The sequence below is a fragment of the Schistocerca cancellata genome, chromosome 8, assembly GCF_023864275.1.
Source record: "Schistocerca cancellata isolate TAMUIC-IGC-003103 chromosome 8, iqSchCanc2.1, whole genome shotgun sequence".
Classification (NCBI taxonomy): Eukaryota; Metazoa; Arthropoda; class Insecta; order Orthoptera; family Acrididae; genus Schistocerca; species Schistocerca cancellata.
In genome coordinates this window covers 159,015,675-159,032,376 of record NC_064633.1, presented here as the reverse complement: position 1 = coordinate 159,032,376, position 16,702 = coordinate 159,015,675, and the positions used below count along the sequence as shown (strand labels likewise).

General features: G+C 39.2%; 1 protein-coding gene across 1 annotated transcript in view; it reads right to left on the bottom strand.

Annotated features, from left to right (window-relative positions):
* The window catches only part of LOC126094655 (chondroitin sulfate synthase 1), a 335,383-nt gene that overhangs the window by 21,658 nt on the left and 297,023 nt on the right, over nucleotides 1-16,702 (bottom strand). The window contains exon 5 of the mRNA XM_049909158.1: nucleotides 15,464-15,644. Within this exon, the coding sequence (XP_049765115.1) occupies nucleotides 15,464-15,644 (181 nt within the window). The remainder of the gene's footprint in view (nucleotides 1-15,463; nucleotides 15,645-16,702) is intronic.

Below are 16,702 nucleotides of genomic sequence, written 5' to 3'. Positions count from 1 at the left end.
GCACACACCTCAGCAGTTGTGGTCGCAAAATTAATGGAAATAAGATTCCAACTCTTTTCACATCCCCCCCATTCTCCAGACTTGGCTCCCTTGGACTACTATTTGTTCCCCAGTTTGAAGAAATGGCTGGCGGGACAAATATTTTATTCAAATAAGGAGGTGATTGCAGCAACTAATAGCTATTTTGCAGACTTGGACAATTCCTATTATTCGGAAGGGATCAACAAATTAGAACAGTGTTGGACAAAGTGTTTAAGTCTAAAAGGAGATTATGTCAAAAAAATAAAAAAGATTTACCCCAAACACGTAAGTAGTTTTTATTTTTGCACGGACTTTTTAAACACCCCTCGTAGGAGTGACCAAGGATGGGGTGTCCATACAGAGGATAAACAGTAGGGGTGACAGTACTGAGCATTGATTTACTCTGACACTGATAGTAAAAGGAAGTGATGTTCCCAATGCACTTTGGACATTGCTGAGACATTTTGATACAGCAGTTGGACAGACATAGATTTCAGGGACATTTTGAGATCGTAATTCATGCCAAATAAGATGATGTGGGACACGGCTGAAGGCCTTTTCCAGATCTAGGAATGACATATGAAAATCATTGTTCTTCTCAAGGTGTTTCTCAATAAGTGATTGAGTGGCATGAATGGCATCTGTGGTTCCACTTCCTATGATAAACCCAGATTGATTTGTGGTGACAGAAACAACTGTGTGGAGCTTGGAGTCTATAGCATGCTCAAGGCATGAAAATGTGGTCGAATTGGTTGATACTGAGAGCATTCTATCACATCACCTTCTTCCTTCCAGATTGGCAGTGTGACACTCCATCAATGATTCTGTTGTAATATTACTAATACACTAAAATCAGCATCAAAACAAGAAGCTGATGTAGAAAAGAAAGAAGGAAAAGACATTCCATCAATGTAGATATTACTAGAGACTTATGATCTCAGTAAGACAATGATGAGGAAGGAAATACGCAATGGAATTACTGCTGGATACATCCAGACACTTGCCAGAGGCAGTAAATAGCAGAACAATTGAACCCTGACTGATACTTCCATATTGGGTGTATCTGAATTCTGGGAAATAGCATAGTACATAAGAAGCTAGATTCACATTAAGATTGCAAAATAGAATCTTACTGAGAATGAGAAGTACACTTTTTTATTAATTCAAAAGCTTGAATTAGAAATAAACAAGTGTTTTCTATAATAGTTACAGGATGAAAGGATATAAAAGGTCTTGAAGAACTGTTCCCTATGCGTGATGTGGCAGGGGTAAGACAGAGCTCCTCTAAGCTGCTTTTATAACATGCCATGAGGGGAAAGTAAGAAATGTAAAAAGAGCCACTTTCTTTCTTCTTACTTGTCTCCCCCATTCCCCTCGCACTTTCCTTTGTTACATGAGAAAGCCCTTCATATTATTCTGATTTCTTAAGGTCACCTTTATCATCAGCTTCAGTGATCAAATAAGTTATGGGAATTCATCATTGGGTGATTTCTTTGATGACTGCCAATATTTTAATAATGACAAATGTCAGAATTTATCAATAGTGAATATTAATAACCCATGGTTGAGATACTGTTACTCTGTCACTTTGTGGTCTGACCAGGGAAGGAGCATAATTTAAGCCAAGAACCTCCATCCCTATTTATAATGTCACTTACTACTTTAAATTAAATTGCTTCCTTAATAACTTTATCCCGATAGCCTTGTGTCGGAATTTCCATGTCATTATATTCCATAGGATGACTGGTACCGAGGGCAATGTTCTGCAATAGTAGATTTCCTCAGCTGTTGTAACAGTATATGATGCTTATGTTCAACATTAGTGGTCATCTTCGATCCTCAATGTGTGACCACAAGTTCAAGGAATATGATAGACATCTGCATTACACAAACATTCAAACTTCACCAAATTTCTGTAGTGCCCAGCATTAGGCAAAGTTTGAACATTTTGTAATTTGCAGTCTAATATTGGATCCTGTGTTTATGTTCCATGATCAGTCTCATCGAGATGCTTTTGACAACACAGCAGGGAAAGGTTTAAATTTTGCACTGATGCCCAGGTGTTATTAATTATAGATTTTATTAGTTCTGGCTGTTTTTAAACTACCTCCTGATGCTACCCAGGAGGTTAGGAGAGAAGCATGTCATGTGCTGACTAGGGCACATTCACACAGAAGTAATGTATCAGCAATAACAGCTGAGGGAACTGGTTTGCATTCACTTAGAGTGGATCCCAGTATTGTTAACTTACCTGTTGACAAGGGCAATATCACATTTGCATTGGGCAAGCAGGATTACATCCAGAAGATGCAGTGTTTACCATGTGATTCAGTGTTTCACATGATCAGTGCTGACCCAACAAAACTGTTGAGAGATAGAATACCAACCTCCTGAAGATAAGTTTTTTGTCACAGGTGATTATCAAGAGCCTTGATTCTCATTATGTTGTCACCCCTAGATGATATGGTCTTCCAAAGAACCGCAAAGGAGGTGTTCCTCTTAGACCTATTGTCAGCAACATTGGTGCTCTAACATATCATGTAGCAAAACAACATATTACTCCAGTAAGCCCATTAGCAGGCCAGTGTGTGCATCACATTAAGAACTCAGTGGATTTCTTATGTCAATTAGAGGAATTATTTTTGAATTACTCTCGTATTATAGTAAGCTTTCATATAGTCTCCCTCTTTACTCACATTCCTTCACCCAATTTTTTTACGATTAATTGAGGTGAGGTTTGGTGTTGAATTAATGAACCTATTTCAACATGTGATGATTTTCACTTACTTTTTATTAGTGACCAGTACTATGAACAGGCAGATGGAGTTGGAATGGGGAATCGGTTGTCATATGTTATTGCCAATTTGAAAGATTTTGAGGGACAAACATGGGACTCCATAGCACTGAAAGCTGCACTTTTCATATAGATGATATTCTGTTATTTGGCCTTATAGAAGTGAAAATTTAAGCAGCTTTAGTCGTCAGCTGATAGCTGTTACCATCCATCCCAGTGTAAAGGGGTTCTTTGTACCTTTATTCACAGAACTCGTGTCATTTCAGACCATGGAAGTTTGTCGGCTGAGATAGCCCATCTCTAGGTTACCTTTCATCAGAATGGATATAGTGAAAGACAGATCAAATTCATGTTGCACTAATAATTAAACATGAATCAGAAAAGTGCGGATAGTGAGGTGGCACCAAAGTCTATAGCCATTTTGCCTTTTGCAGGAAGCATTTCTAACAGGAGTGGTGGTATTCTGTGAAAATATGAAGTGGATCCTATTTTCCATCACCATCTAAGAGCAGGGCCCTTTAGGATCCTTAAAAAATGATAAGTGATGTGCCTATGGTGGGTGTTTATTGTATGCCTTGCAGTTTTGGCATGTCATATGTAGGCCAGACCATCATGACAGTGGAGGATCAGTGTACTGAACCTAAGTGTCACGCAGAGTTACAAAACTCAAACAAAACTGCTATTGTGTAACATGCCTTAGCACTTATCATCTGGAATATAACAACAGGGGTATTCTTCCATGTTATTCCAGTTTTGGGATACTGGTATTAAGGGAGCAATGAAATTAAATTAGCAAGTGTCCTTATAAACATAAATGGAAGTTTTTGCTTAAATTCTGCTTGGAATCTTGCTTTCTCCCTCGTCATGTGACAGAGGGACAAAGTTAATGCTAATTAACCCTTTGGTTATATTAATGTTCACTACTGATAATTTCTGACACTGGTCATCTAATGGTTGTTTGGTGGTGCTAGTGTGTTAACACTGTGTGTGTGTGTGGGGGGGGGGGGGGGGGGGGGAGGGAGCACATGTATGTGTGAGTATCTTTCAATGTATGCTCTGCATACCAGAGTTTTAAATTTAATTGCACGGCAGTCTCTTGCATTTGTGCCTTGAAAATGACAGGGTATTCACCTGTCAAATTATTGGCTGCTGTCAAAGACATCACCAAACTATGTTCCCGTAACTTACTTGAATGTTTCTACTCCAGGAGAAACTCAAGTTTCTCAACTCTTTATTTTAAAAAAGCAATTATATATCAGCACTTCTGATTTGATTTATTTTATGATGAGGATCAAATTACACTCAGTGGTTTCGGCAGGTCTTACTGCACTTCATACTGGAAGCATTTACAAAAGCATATGAAGAGTAGCTGCCGTTGGAGGAATGAATGACTTTCTCCCTCGTAGCAATGCTTTGTGAGGCATTTCCACTTAGCTCTTTGTAACATTATTTGCATACACTTCTTCATTAACTGGCATCTGTGTCCAGATTTAGATGTCTTGGCATCCTCAATTGTATTGTTATTAGATAGTGGTCTCTTGAATACTGTTTCATGAACGAGCAAGGTGGCACGGTGGTTAGCACACTGGACTCACATTTCGGAGGATGACTGTTCAAACCCACGTCCAGCCATATTGATTTATGTTTTCTGAGATTTCCCTAAATCGCATCAGACAACTGCTGGGATGGTTTCTTTGAAAGGGCATGGCAGATTTCCCCTTCCTTCCTTAATCCAATGGGACCATGACCTCGATGTTTGGTTCCATACCCCAAATCAACCAACCAATAGTGTTTCATGGTGATGATGATGATGATGATGATGATGATGATATTGGTTCAGCGTGCTCAACAGGGTAATTAGCAGTACCCTTACAGAATACAAACATATGCACCACTTAGTATCCTTTTGGGAAAGTGGCCTGTGAACACATATTAGAGGCTCAAAAGACATGTGGCTAACTGACTGCTAATAATAAACAAAGAAAGGGCCAGCCACTCATTCATTAACAATTCTATACATGGATGTTAAAATAGCTTACATAAGAACCCGAGTCTCAAATAAAAGATATTACTTGAGAAATGAACACACAGTTAAAATTATTATGCCATGATTCAGCTAATTGTGGCTGGTTCAATCACTGATTGAAATAGAATGAACCAGCCACTGTGAGTCACATTACATCTACATCTACGTGATTACTCAGCTGGCTGAGAGGTTCTAGGCACTTTAACCCGGAACCGCACTGCTGCTATGGTCGCAGGTTCAAATCCTGCCTGAGGCATGGATGTGTGTGATGTCTTTAGGTTAGGTTTACATAGTTCTAAGTCTAGGGGACTGATGACATCAGATGTTAAGTCCCATAGTGCTTAGAGCCATTTGAACTATTTGATTACTCTGCTATTCACACTGGCAGAGGGTTCAATGAACCACTTTCAAGCTGTCTCTCTACCATTCCACTCTTGAACAACGCACAGGAAAAACGAGCACTTAAATTTTTCTGTGCAAGCCCCGATTTCTCTTATTTTATCATGACGATCTTTTCTCCCTATGTAGGTGGTTGCCAACAGAATGTTTTCGCAGTTGGAAGAGAAAACTAGTGATTGAAATTTCACGAGAGGATCCCTTCGCAACGAAGATTGCCTTTGTTTTCAATGATTGCCACTCCAATTCACATATCATGTTTGTGGCACTATCTCCCCTATTTCACGATAATACAAAATGAGCCACCCTTCTTTGAACTTTTTCAATATCATCTGTCAGTCCCACCGGATACAGATCCCACACCACACAGCAATACTCCAGAATAGGGGGGACAGTTGTACTGTAAGCAGTCTCTTTAGTAGATCTGTTGCACCTTCTAAGTGTTCTGCCAATGAATAACAGTCATTGGTTTCTCTACCCACAACATTATCCATGTGATCGTTCCAATTTAGGTTATTTATAATTGTAATCCCTAAGTATGTATTTGGATTTACAGCCTTCAGATTTGTGTGACTTATCACATAATCAAAATTTAGCAGATTTCTTTTAGTATTCATGTGAATAATTTCACACTTCTCTTTATTCAGGGTCAATTGCCACTTTTCACACCACACAGATCTCTTATCTAAATCATTTTGCAATTCATTTTGGTCATCTGATGACTTTACAAGACGGTAAATGACAGCATAATGTGCACATTAGCTTAACATACCCAGTAATGTGACCGAAAGTATGGATAACTTGCATCTCGACCATAAATTTCAATTAAATAAAATATATTGTGCTGGAACCAGTATGCTACAACTGCCGCACTCTGGTGGGTCCTACCACTGCCACTGGCCAGAGGGGGCGGGGGGGGGGGGGGGGGGAGAGAGAGAGAGAGAGAGAGAGAGAGAGAGAGAGAGAGAGAGAGAGAGAGAGTTGGCAGAACTGTTGGCTTCATTAGCTTTCATTTGTTACTTTGTAGCTTCAACCACTCACTCTCCCAATAACACCCAAGGAGTGGTATATTATTTCTGATGCAAGTTTCCCTTGCTGTGGTGTAAGCTTGCTCATTTCTCTGTATTTCCACATGGTTCAATACCCAGCAGAAAGATACTACATCTTTTGCTGTTGTATGTGGAAGGTGTCTTGTATGTTTTGGACCACTTTGTCAGCTGCTTACATCTGCTGAATGCTCTGCAGAGCAGACTGTAAAATCATTCTATTGATTGTACCTGATCTGCTCCAGTGCCTTTGGACTGCATAGATTTCTATGTCAAAGACTGCCCTATAGCCACTGTCAGAAAAATGTGACTGAGTAGCCAACAGTATGCCTGTGCGTACACCAATCAATGTAAAAACTAGTAAATTTCTGTGCTCATCTAAAATTTTGCAAAAGGCTTTTTTAAAAATAAAATATGTACTTTATCAAATTTGAAACTAACCTAGGCATCACTACTAACCAGGGAGGACAATTGCACCAACCCTTTATCAACGCATTCAAGTCCCCCACACTGAACTCTGCAAGATGCCGCTTTGCTCTAATCCCAAATAGTCTTCTTGCTCTGCAATTTACACACATTTGTTTTACTGGTGGTTAAGCGAGAAATTAATGTTGGGAGACAGTCAGATTGGCTGAATTTTATACACATGTCACACTGTGAGAAACTTCTCTCAGTTGGTCAAAGACAGTTCCCCAGCTTCAGAAAGAGACTAAGTACATGGCATTTACTAAGCCACACATCTTGTTCTGTAAATTCTGTCATGAAGGATGACCTTCAGGGCTTTAGAATTAGTTAAGTTGGACATTAATAGGCAAAGACAGCCATTGCAGATACTTCTAGAAAGTATGATAACAACAAATTAAAACTAGTGCTAATCTACTTCCACTGACAGTCGTGGAAATTACTTCTAGATCCTTTTATTATGTATTATGGAAATAAAAAGCTATTTTGGGCTTTGATACATTGGGAGGGGGGGGGGGGGGGGGGGAAGAAAGGAAATCCACTGCCCCTCCGCATATATTAATGTGTTGTTGTTTTTTTATCAAATCCTTCAAAGTATTTACTTTACTTCTGCTAATATCAGCTATCAATATTTGATTTGTTTAATACAAACATTAAATATACATGGAATTTGCATCCAAACATTCTGATAAATTGTAGAATGACTGGCTAATGAGGTATTCTTTTTCTTTGTTTTTTAAAATCTGGGGATTTTCAGTTTCCGCTTAGTGTCTACAGGCAACTTCTTATACTACCAAACCAGCACAAAATTCTAGTGTTTTGGTTGAAATACCATCATGGCCACAAAAGCTGCTGCTTTTTAGTGATAATATTCAGGAACTTGACTGAGTCCTTGAAACTAAGAAAGGTGTTTCCAGTTGCAGTTTAGCTTCATTTAAAAGATCACATACATGATTAAAATTGTCACATACCCACACACACATTTATCTGAAGGAAATATGAAGCCTGTAGTTTTATTTCATAATTCTCATCTTCTTAATGTCAACTGTTGTTGTCAAACAGTCATCTCAAGATTAGAATACTAGCAAAATATTATAAAATCATCAACAAAAGGAGAGAACCAGACGGGTTTCTTTACTGTGAATACTATACTGTTAATGGCCATTCTAGTGTAGCAATTAATGCATGCCACTGAATGACGCAATTTTATTCAGTGCGTTGGTCTGAGAGAGCACTGCCAACTCCACTCCTAAAATACCATACTGAAAGGAAAGGTTGCACTATAATAGAGACCCAGCTCGTACAGTTGTCTAATGATATTGTACCTCCATGCAATGTCATAGGTCTTTTCAATATCAAAAATTATTCCTATTAAGTGCTGCCTATGCATAAAAGGCTCTAGAGGTTATTAGACTGTAAAGTGTTGAGTGATACCTGCTGAAACCACACTGAAGATAACAGAGATCTTTTTTTTGGTTTCTAGTCAATACTAAGCAGTTGTTGGTCATGTATTCTAATCTCTTCTCTATACATCTGGTCAGTGCTGCATTACAACAAATGCTTCAGCTGGTATGATTCTTCCTGGAATTCGAGGGGGGGGGGGGGCATCATGATTTCTTTGCTCCATGAATCAAGGTATTGTCCCTCAGAACACCTTTTGTTGAAAATCATGAGCTGGTAATTCTACAGCTCAGTATTCAAATATCAGAACATGTCATGGTGCACTTTATCCAGCCTGGATGATGTACTGTGAAGCACAGATGCTAGAACTCCTCCATACAAAAGGGATGCTTGTACTCTTCACTGTTACTGAAGCTTAACTCCATTTGTGTCCTCTCAGCTAATTCCCATCTGCATTCTAATACTGGGTCTTTATTGGAATTAGATATAATTTGTTCAAAGTATTTTGTCTAATCTGGGCTATGAATTCTGTGTAGTGATGAGAGCATTATTGTTTGCAATGCACTTGTTATCTTTCCCAGTAATCTTTCTCAAGTCCCGTACATTTTCTGATGCTGTCAATTGTTAATAAATTATAAGAATTCTTGTCAAGATTGCTCTCTCTGATAATTCACTGAGCATTTGACCTAGCAATGTGCAAAAGTGTCAACAGATGGACTGCAATGGATGTTTTACACTACTGCCTGCCTGTCCCTGATGGCTAAAAGACACTCCTCGCTCCACCATGGGGCTGTCTGTCTGTCAATTTAAAGAAACAACTTTGGGATAGAGACATCAGCAGTAGTGTGAATGACGACAGTGACATGTCCTACCGTACCCTTGATGCTATACTTCCGTTAGAACGGAAGTCAGGTTGCTGCATAGTGTCCAGCTGGCTTCATTTAACATCAATTTAGGTTGCTTGGGTGACATATGCTGATGTATCTGGCAGGTGGAGCCAAATGGTAAAATGATCACTAGACTGCAAGTCCTATGTCACTTCCCAGAGAAGCGTACTAGTTAGTATAGGTGAGAAAAGTGACAAGTCTATGGCTGTGGATGATCTGCTTGCAGTGTTGAGCTGTGTTGCTTTCCCTATAGTATCCCTATAGTGTGTGTGTGTGTGTGTGTGTGTGTGTGTGTGTGTGTGTGTGTGTGTGTGTATGTGTATGTGTATGTGTGTGTATGTGGGTGGGTGGGTGGTTGTTCAACAGCAGCTTCCAAATATTAAAGGAAATGAATGTGAATAAAAGGGCTAAAAATTTTGTCACACTAAGATGAGTAAACCTACAAAATGACATTCACTCCCACCTCATTGGCACTGACCCACATCATCACTCCATCTCGCACACTGTAAGACAATGGAGAAGTGGTGAAAGGTGCTGTATCTGGGATTAGAACATAATTACAAATAAGCTAAAAAACAGCTGAGGGAAATGTGACTGGCTGACCACTTACAAAAAAACAAGGGTGAATCAGTCGCCCAGTTAACATTAAGAACATCTCCCTAAAATCTTGGGAAACAATTTGGACATATAACAAAACCTTAAAACTCTAACCACACTTGTTTGAATACCACTTAAAAATAGAAGGCAGAACTGTCAGCAAATCTGTCACTGCCCTCTGGTTTCAAAATAAAAGACAGTGTAGTAAAATGTGGTGCATAGAAATCTGTTCACCACACATTGGAGGGTACTCTTGCTGGAGCAAGAAGCCATGTGTTATAGGGCAATGGCCCATGTGAAGACAAGTAAGGATGACCTCATCCCACCCATAAGGCTGGAAGGAGGTATCCTATGGCACTTTACTAGATGCAGTTTCTTGTCTATCACTTCCAGACACTCTTCTTCACATTAACATATGATTCTGCACCTCAACAGTGAGGCGATAGCATGCAGAGGGTGACACAATGAACTAACTGAGGATTACGATATGCCTCCTTGGCTGCTGCATTTGCCCTTTCATTCCCTGTTGGCACCCAGCAGAAAGACACCTCCTTCTGCAGTATTTGTAAATGGAGAAGGGCATCCTGGATGTCCTGGACTACTTTATCAGCTGGATACTAGTGTTGCAGACACTGGAGGGCACTCAGAGAGTTGGGACAGATGAGGAATTTAGCTGGCACAACACATCTCATCTGCTCCAGCACCCTCAGGATTGCAGCTAATTCGATATTGAAGACAGTGAAGTCTTGAGACAACTGATTCTTGAGGACATGATCAAGAAAACAACAGAGCAGCCCACAGTATCCCTCTGTTTAGATCCATTTGTGGTGCTCATTTAAAATGACACAAAATATAATATTCAAAAATAAGGAGGAATTCAATCTCTCCTTTACTGCACTTAACCTAAAATTACTCTGGGCCTCTGCAGTAACCAAAGTGGCTGTCAGTTAAAACCTTGTATTTGATCCTGTACATGCCCCACACCACAAGAATCCAACATACACTTCTCACAGATCCCAAATGGCCTCACTGCCTGATGATGATTGCTAAATGGCATTCCATAGTTGGACAAACAACAATATGGCATACTGGGGAAGTGGGAGTAGTGAAAAAGGTACACGCTTGACGCACTATGAGGAGGTGTCATTGGATGACAAGTGGCAGTTCACCAGCCTCAGCACAGATATTGAATGTGGGGCTTGTCCTGCGCCTCTGGCCAGCCTGATACAGTGTTCATTGTCTTCAGGTAAGAAGGCCTCTCTGATCTTTACTCTGTGCAGCCACAATTGTATGTAGGCCCTATAGAACTGCTGCAGATGTGCCCTATCTGTCCCCCAAGACCTGTGACTAAGACACTTCAAGATGTTCAGTGCCTTCTGGGTCCTTGCCTTCAGGCCCTTTAAGTGTGGTAAATACAACAGTTTTGCAAAAAAATTGAGGCCCAGAAACTTCACAGTCTTTGAAAGGAAGAATAGTGTCCCACATATGCAATTCAGGTAAGTTAAAAAGATGATGAGAATGATTAAAATGAACACACACACACACACACACACACACACACACACACACACACACACACACACACACTTGTCTGGGGAGTCCACCCACTTAGCTGAGTGGTAATGTGTTTGCCTATCATGGTGGTAATGTGATTGCCTATCATGCAGCAAGCCCGGGTTCGATTCCCGACTGGATTGGAGAGTTTCTCCACTCATGGACTGGGTGTTGTGTTGTATTGTCCTCAATGTCATTCATCATCACCAACATGCAAGTCGCACAGTGTGGCATCACCTGAAATTAGGCTTGCAATCTGGCGGCCGAACTTCCCCAGATGGGGCCTCCCAGCCATCAATGCCACATGATCATTTCTTTTTCTTTTCTTTCTCTCTCTCTCTCTCTCTCTGGAGAAAATGTATAACTAGTCTTTACAGCCCACATCTCAAACCTTTTTGCCATAAGTTGCAACTGATAACTTGCTGCTTCAGTATTTGAGGGAGAGCAGAAGACCATAAAATTTTCCACAAATAAGAAGCATTGGTCAGGACTCCTTACTGTGGATGTTATACTGTTAATGGCTATGGCAAAGGGGGTGACACTTAAAACACTGCCTGGGGAACACCATTCTCCTGCATGAAACTGTCTGATGGCACATCACTGACTCTGTACTGAAAAGGATGTCTTGAGAGGAAGGACTGAATGAAGCTGGGGATGGGGCCACAAAAGCCTCACTGGCGTAGCTGACTGACAATATTGTGGCTCTAAGTAGTGTTGTATGCCTTAATGACATCAAAAAAATACCCCTTGACAATGCTTTTCATGTAGGAAATCCTGCTGGATTTCCACCTCTAACAGAATCAAGTTGTCGATCGACATCTCCTGAATCCAAACTGTGAGTGGCTAAGGAGCCGACTGGTCTATAATATCAATACCAGATGACAGTTGACTATGTGCTCTTGGATATTTTCCACACAGCTCATTAAGGCAACACTTCAATAACTACTGGCATACATTCAGTCTTTTCCTAGTTTGAGGAGAGGTATCCAAATTGCCTCTTGTCATGAGTCAGGCAATTGTTCTGTCAGACATTCTGAATTACAACATAAAAAGAGGATTTCCTTTGACACTGGTTGCAAATGCCATAGCATGCTGTACCAGGTTTTCCTGTAGTGATGAGGAAGACATCAACAACAGAAATCTCTCCACTACCCAACCACTAGGATAAGTGCATGTAGAATGCTACTGCAGGTGATGTACATTGAAATTTCCAAGGAGGAGAAAGGGACAGTGGAGTTAATGGAAGAGGCTGTAAAGGAGCTGGGAGTTATGAGTGCACAGTTATACTTAATGGTGTTTAAAGTTGAACAGCTACTGTTTGAAGGTGGATGATGAGGGTAACATATACAGAACAATATGTATCACAAATGAATAGTTCCACTCCACCTTTAGCCCTCCCACCTTCTGTACCACCTTTCTTGGATGATGTATCCTTTAAACGTAGTGCTGTCAGAAGTTTTAAACCACATCTCTTGTATGCAAAGGCACACGGATCTGTCCTGAGTTATAAGCTTTACTTCTCTGAAACATACAGATTCCACACCCATGTAGGAATCATTAATCATAAGTAGTTTTCTTTCATCCTGTTTATCTTGTTTGGTGGCACACATATAGTGAGAGGAAAAGCAGGATAATTTTCCATTTCATCAGCATATATTTGCAGTTCTATCTCAGAGTAATTTTGATATGTTAATACCAACCTCCAGTCTAATGATTTTGTCCAAGGTTTCTTTGGATTTTGTCCATTGTGGGCATGGATTTTGCCTTTTATTGTTGCAATGTAGGCTGTTTCCAAAAGGTTGAACTACTTCATGTGTCTAGATATTTGACTGAGAGTTGTCTCTGCAGTTTGTTAGCAACCTCTGCTGGAACTGGTTTCAAGGAAGCTGTCAGGTTAGTAGCATGTGTGTTATCACGTTTCTGCCAACCTCTATTGCTCGATTTTGTGAAAAGCTGCAGTGAAAATTAGTGATACCATACCGAGCAGCAGCAGAGGAACTGAGAAAATAGTAGATTTCAGTGACTTATCTTATTTCTTTACCTCAGTAAACAAAATTTGGTTGGTCACTTTAATTTTTGGATTTTCTCTTTCCTCTAAAAATACCAAGAAAATTTGCTCCAAGTGGGATGATTACCTGAGCAGTTTACTCTGGCATTGAACACAGTGGCAGTGCTTCATAGGAGTATCTTTCCTACATTTGCACAGTATTGCCTTGCCATTACATGCTAATGTGGTGTGACCACGTCTTTGGCATTTATAACACTGCATCAGACTGAGTACATGTTTTACTTGCTGTCAAATAATTCTGGCATTGATATGCTCTGTGAGAATAGGCCACTTGAATAACAGGGTGAAAGCAGCAGAGTTCTGCAGCACACCATACATTCTCTTCATCATGTTTCTATCTTCCATTAAACATTCCATTTCCCAGTCTTTTTGCAGTTCAGTGGCGCCCATGTCCAAAATGTCACTACATCTTACCAATTCCCTTTCTGAATTTGAGGTGTGTTGTGTTTTTCTATTGCTACGGCACACTGACAAAAATTGATGGTGCGTAGAAGAGTGGTCACCTAGTGAGACATAACAAATTTGAACAAAAGCATTCCACACTGAAGTTTTTTGTTAGGTTTTGGAGCTCCAGCAATACTTTCTGAAGTTTTGTTCATGTAGAAGAGGGATTCTTTCTTAAAAGAGCCCCCTTATTTCCTTATCACAACAAAGACATTCTAGTATAGTGATGCTCTGTTATAATGATGAAAAATTTCCTCTTGGTTGTAGTCTTAGGCAGAGCCACTCGTGCCTGGGTAATTGTTTTTATATGTAATATCATCCTCACAATCTGGGCTGTTAATCCAAGCCCCTCACTCTCCAAAACACATAACCTTCCAGCGTCACACCACATGGGGGTGACTGAAGCGTGTTCAGAGTTTGTGGTAAAAGAAGACAGGCATCACTCACAAGCCCCCAACTCATGAATTGCGGGAGTCCTATGCTCATACCCAGCTATCACTGTTGAGCCTATGGGGAGGGAGGGGGGACGGGAGGGATGGGAGGGGAGTGTATAGTGCAATTGAGATTAGACTTGTAGCTTGTAAAGGGAAATAGTTCTTTGCAAAGCACAGAGCCCCATGTTCACCAATCATATTTTCACAAAAAGAGTTGTAAGCAACCTAAAAGGACATTTTTTTGACAGATGTGGATGTAGCTTCCCTTGAAACTAACTTCAGCATACACAAAAACACCAACAATTTCTGAATGTTAATATTTTCAGATTCTTGTGAAATTCATCAACAGGAATAATCAACCAGTGGAAAGTGGATGCAGATCTAGCTCTAACATATGTCTCTTTCTACAAGCATAATAACAAAGTGTTGCTAACAAGCAAGCATATTCATAGACAAGTTCATACATCTTTGAGTAACATATACCATAAGTTTGCTTTTCTTTCAGGAATTTATCTGATCTTTAACAGCAAGCCAGTGAATCTAAAGTTTGCCTTAAATACGTGTTGTGCTGAGCTTGTGTTATACAGAAATGCATTTGGAAATGACAAAAAGAGTACACAGTAGGTCACAAAAGCTTTTAAAATAATTAGATTACAATTAAACAGTTTGAATAAGTCAGTAGTGCAAACACCATACTAAAAATTATGTACTTCTATCAACAGTCAGATGCATTTGTAATCTGCCACCTCTATCATAATTTAATATAATAATTTTTGACCTAGGCACAGCATGATTTAATATTCATCATTTCACTCCTGCTCTTCATCTTCTCACATAACAATGTGTCGTGTTATGAAACCACATAAGATGACAATGATAAATTATGTTTATTTAAACAACCAAACATAATATGCCATGTGGATGGATATTATTAAATATTTACAATTTAATAATGAATTTTATAGCAATTGGTTATTGTGACACTATTTGATATAAAAGGGCTCTTTTACTTAACAATCCTTCCTCAAATGGTATTATAATATTTAATTGCTTGTCAGTCTATCTTGAAACATGGGAAGCAAATGGACAAACAGAATACATTGGAATTTCTAAAAATGGCCATTCATTTATTCATTCATTCAGTCTTCTTGTGCAAGAATAAAAAAAGCTTCCAATAAAAAATTTGTTAATTCTTAGAGCAAAATAACAAATGCATTACTGTCTCACAGGTGAGCATTTATTACTCCTGAAACATGACATTTTATATTGCGTAATATTGACATTTTATGGCATAGTTATTCACTGAATAACAGAACTAAAAGGAAACATTTACCTAGCATAGCTGAATCTCCCAAATAATGTGGACTTCCCTCTTTGGCTGGAAAAATAGGTGTATCCTTTGCTATAAATACATCAGCCACTTCATGTGGTGGAACATTTAAGTATTTCATTGTAGTCATAATATCACGATGCAAATTAATGCTCTCTTGTTGCAGATCCTGAACTTTCAGTGCCTAGAAAATTAGTGAACACAATTAACACTAGAATGATTCAAGTAGTAGTACACAAAAGATAATTACCTGATTATGAGATCACTTTAAACATGTATTTCCTTAAGTATACATGGTTTGTCCAATAAGAAAGTGATAGTGACTGAAATCATTCTAAGGAATACTGAACATGCATGTACAGTGAGTTGATATTCTCCAAAATATGGCCCTCTTGGATCAGTACACTGATGCTAGCACCACTTGGAGGCTGGTAATCACAAGATTGCTCAGCCACCCCATTAAAGCAAATTCTGAAGACACAACACTACTCAGTGTTTTGTTGCACCTAAACTCTCCATTGGAGCACTAACACACTTTCACTTCACATGTTGGCTAAACACCCTAAAGGCTCAGATGAAATGGAGTTGGGTCTTCCAGCTCACATAAAATCCCCTACCACTTATTTCATCTGTAGAGATTGTCCTTTACATTGAGCAGGACACGCTCCACATTAGCCAAATTATTCTAATATTTCTTACCAAAGTAAGAAAATGGCAAATTTTTGCATCTGCAAATAAGAAAAAATTCTCAAAGCTTTACTTAAAAAGATCACCCTCTTTAAGTATTGTAGTATGAACATAAATTATGAAAGATGTTCAGCACATCATGTTTCCTATCTTTAAACAATTTACTTGAAAACTGATAATGAAAAATATATAACATCTTTTCCAGTTAGATAATCTTAATCATACCAGGAAATAAATGAATAACTCCGACCAAAAAAGAGGAGAGAATGCAGAGTTGTTCTTTTGCCTATGATCTCTTTCATTGCAGCCTCCACTTCAGTGATTGCTACAATGTATGTTAAAATAACAGTCATATCCTGTACCATCGCTGACTGAAAACAATATTCCACTGCATAATATGAACTTGTAAGGTGTAACGACAAAATTAACTACTAATGGTAACCCAACTGAATTTTATATTTTCACACATACCATTGCTTCCAGAGTACAGCAAAAATGATGTCCATGCAGCACAAAAATAAATAGATTCAATAAAACAATATTTCATCACAAGCA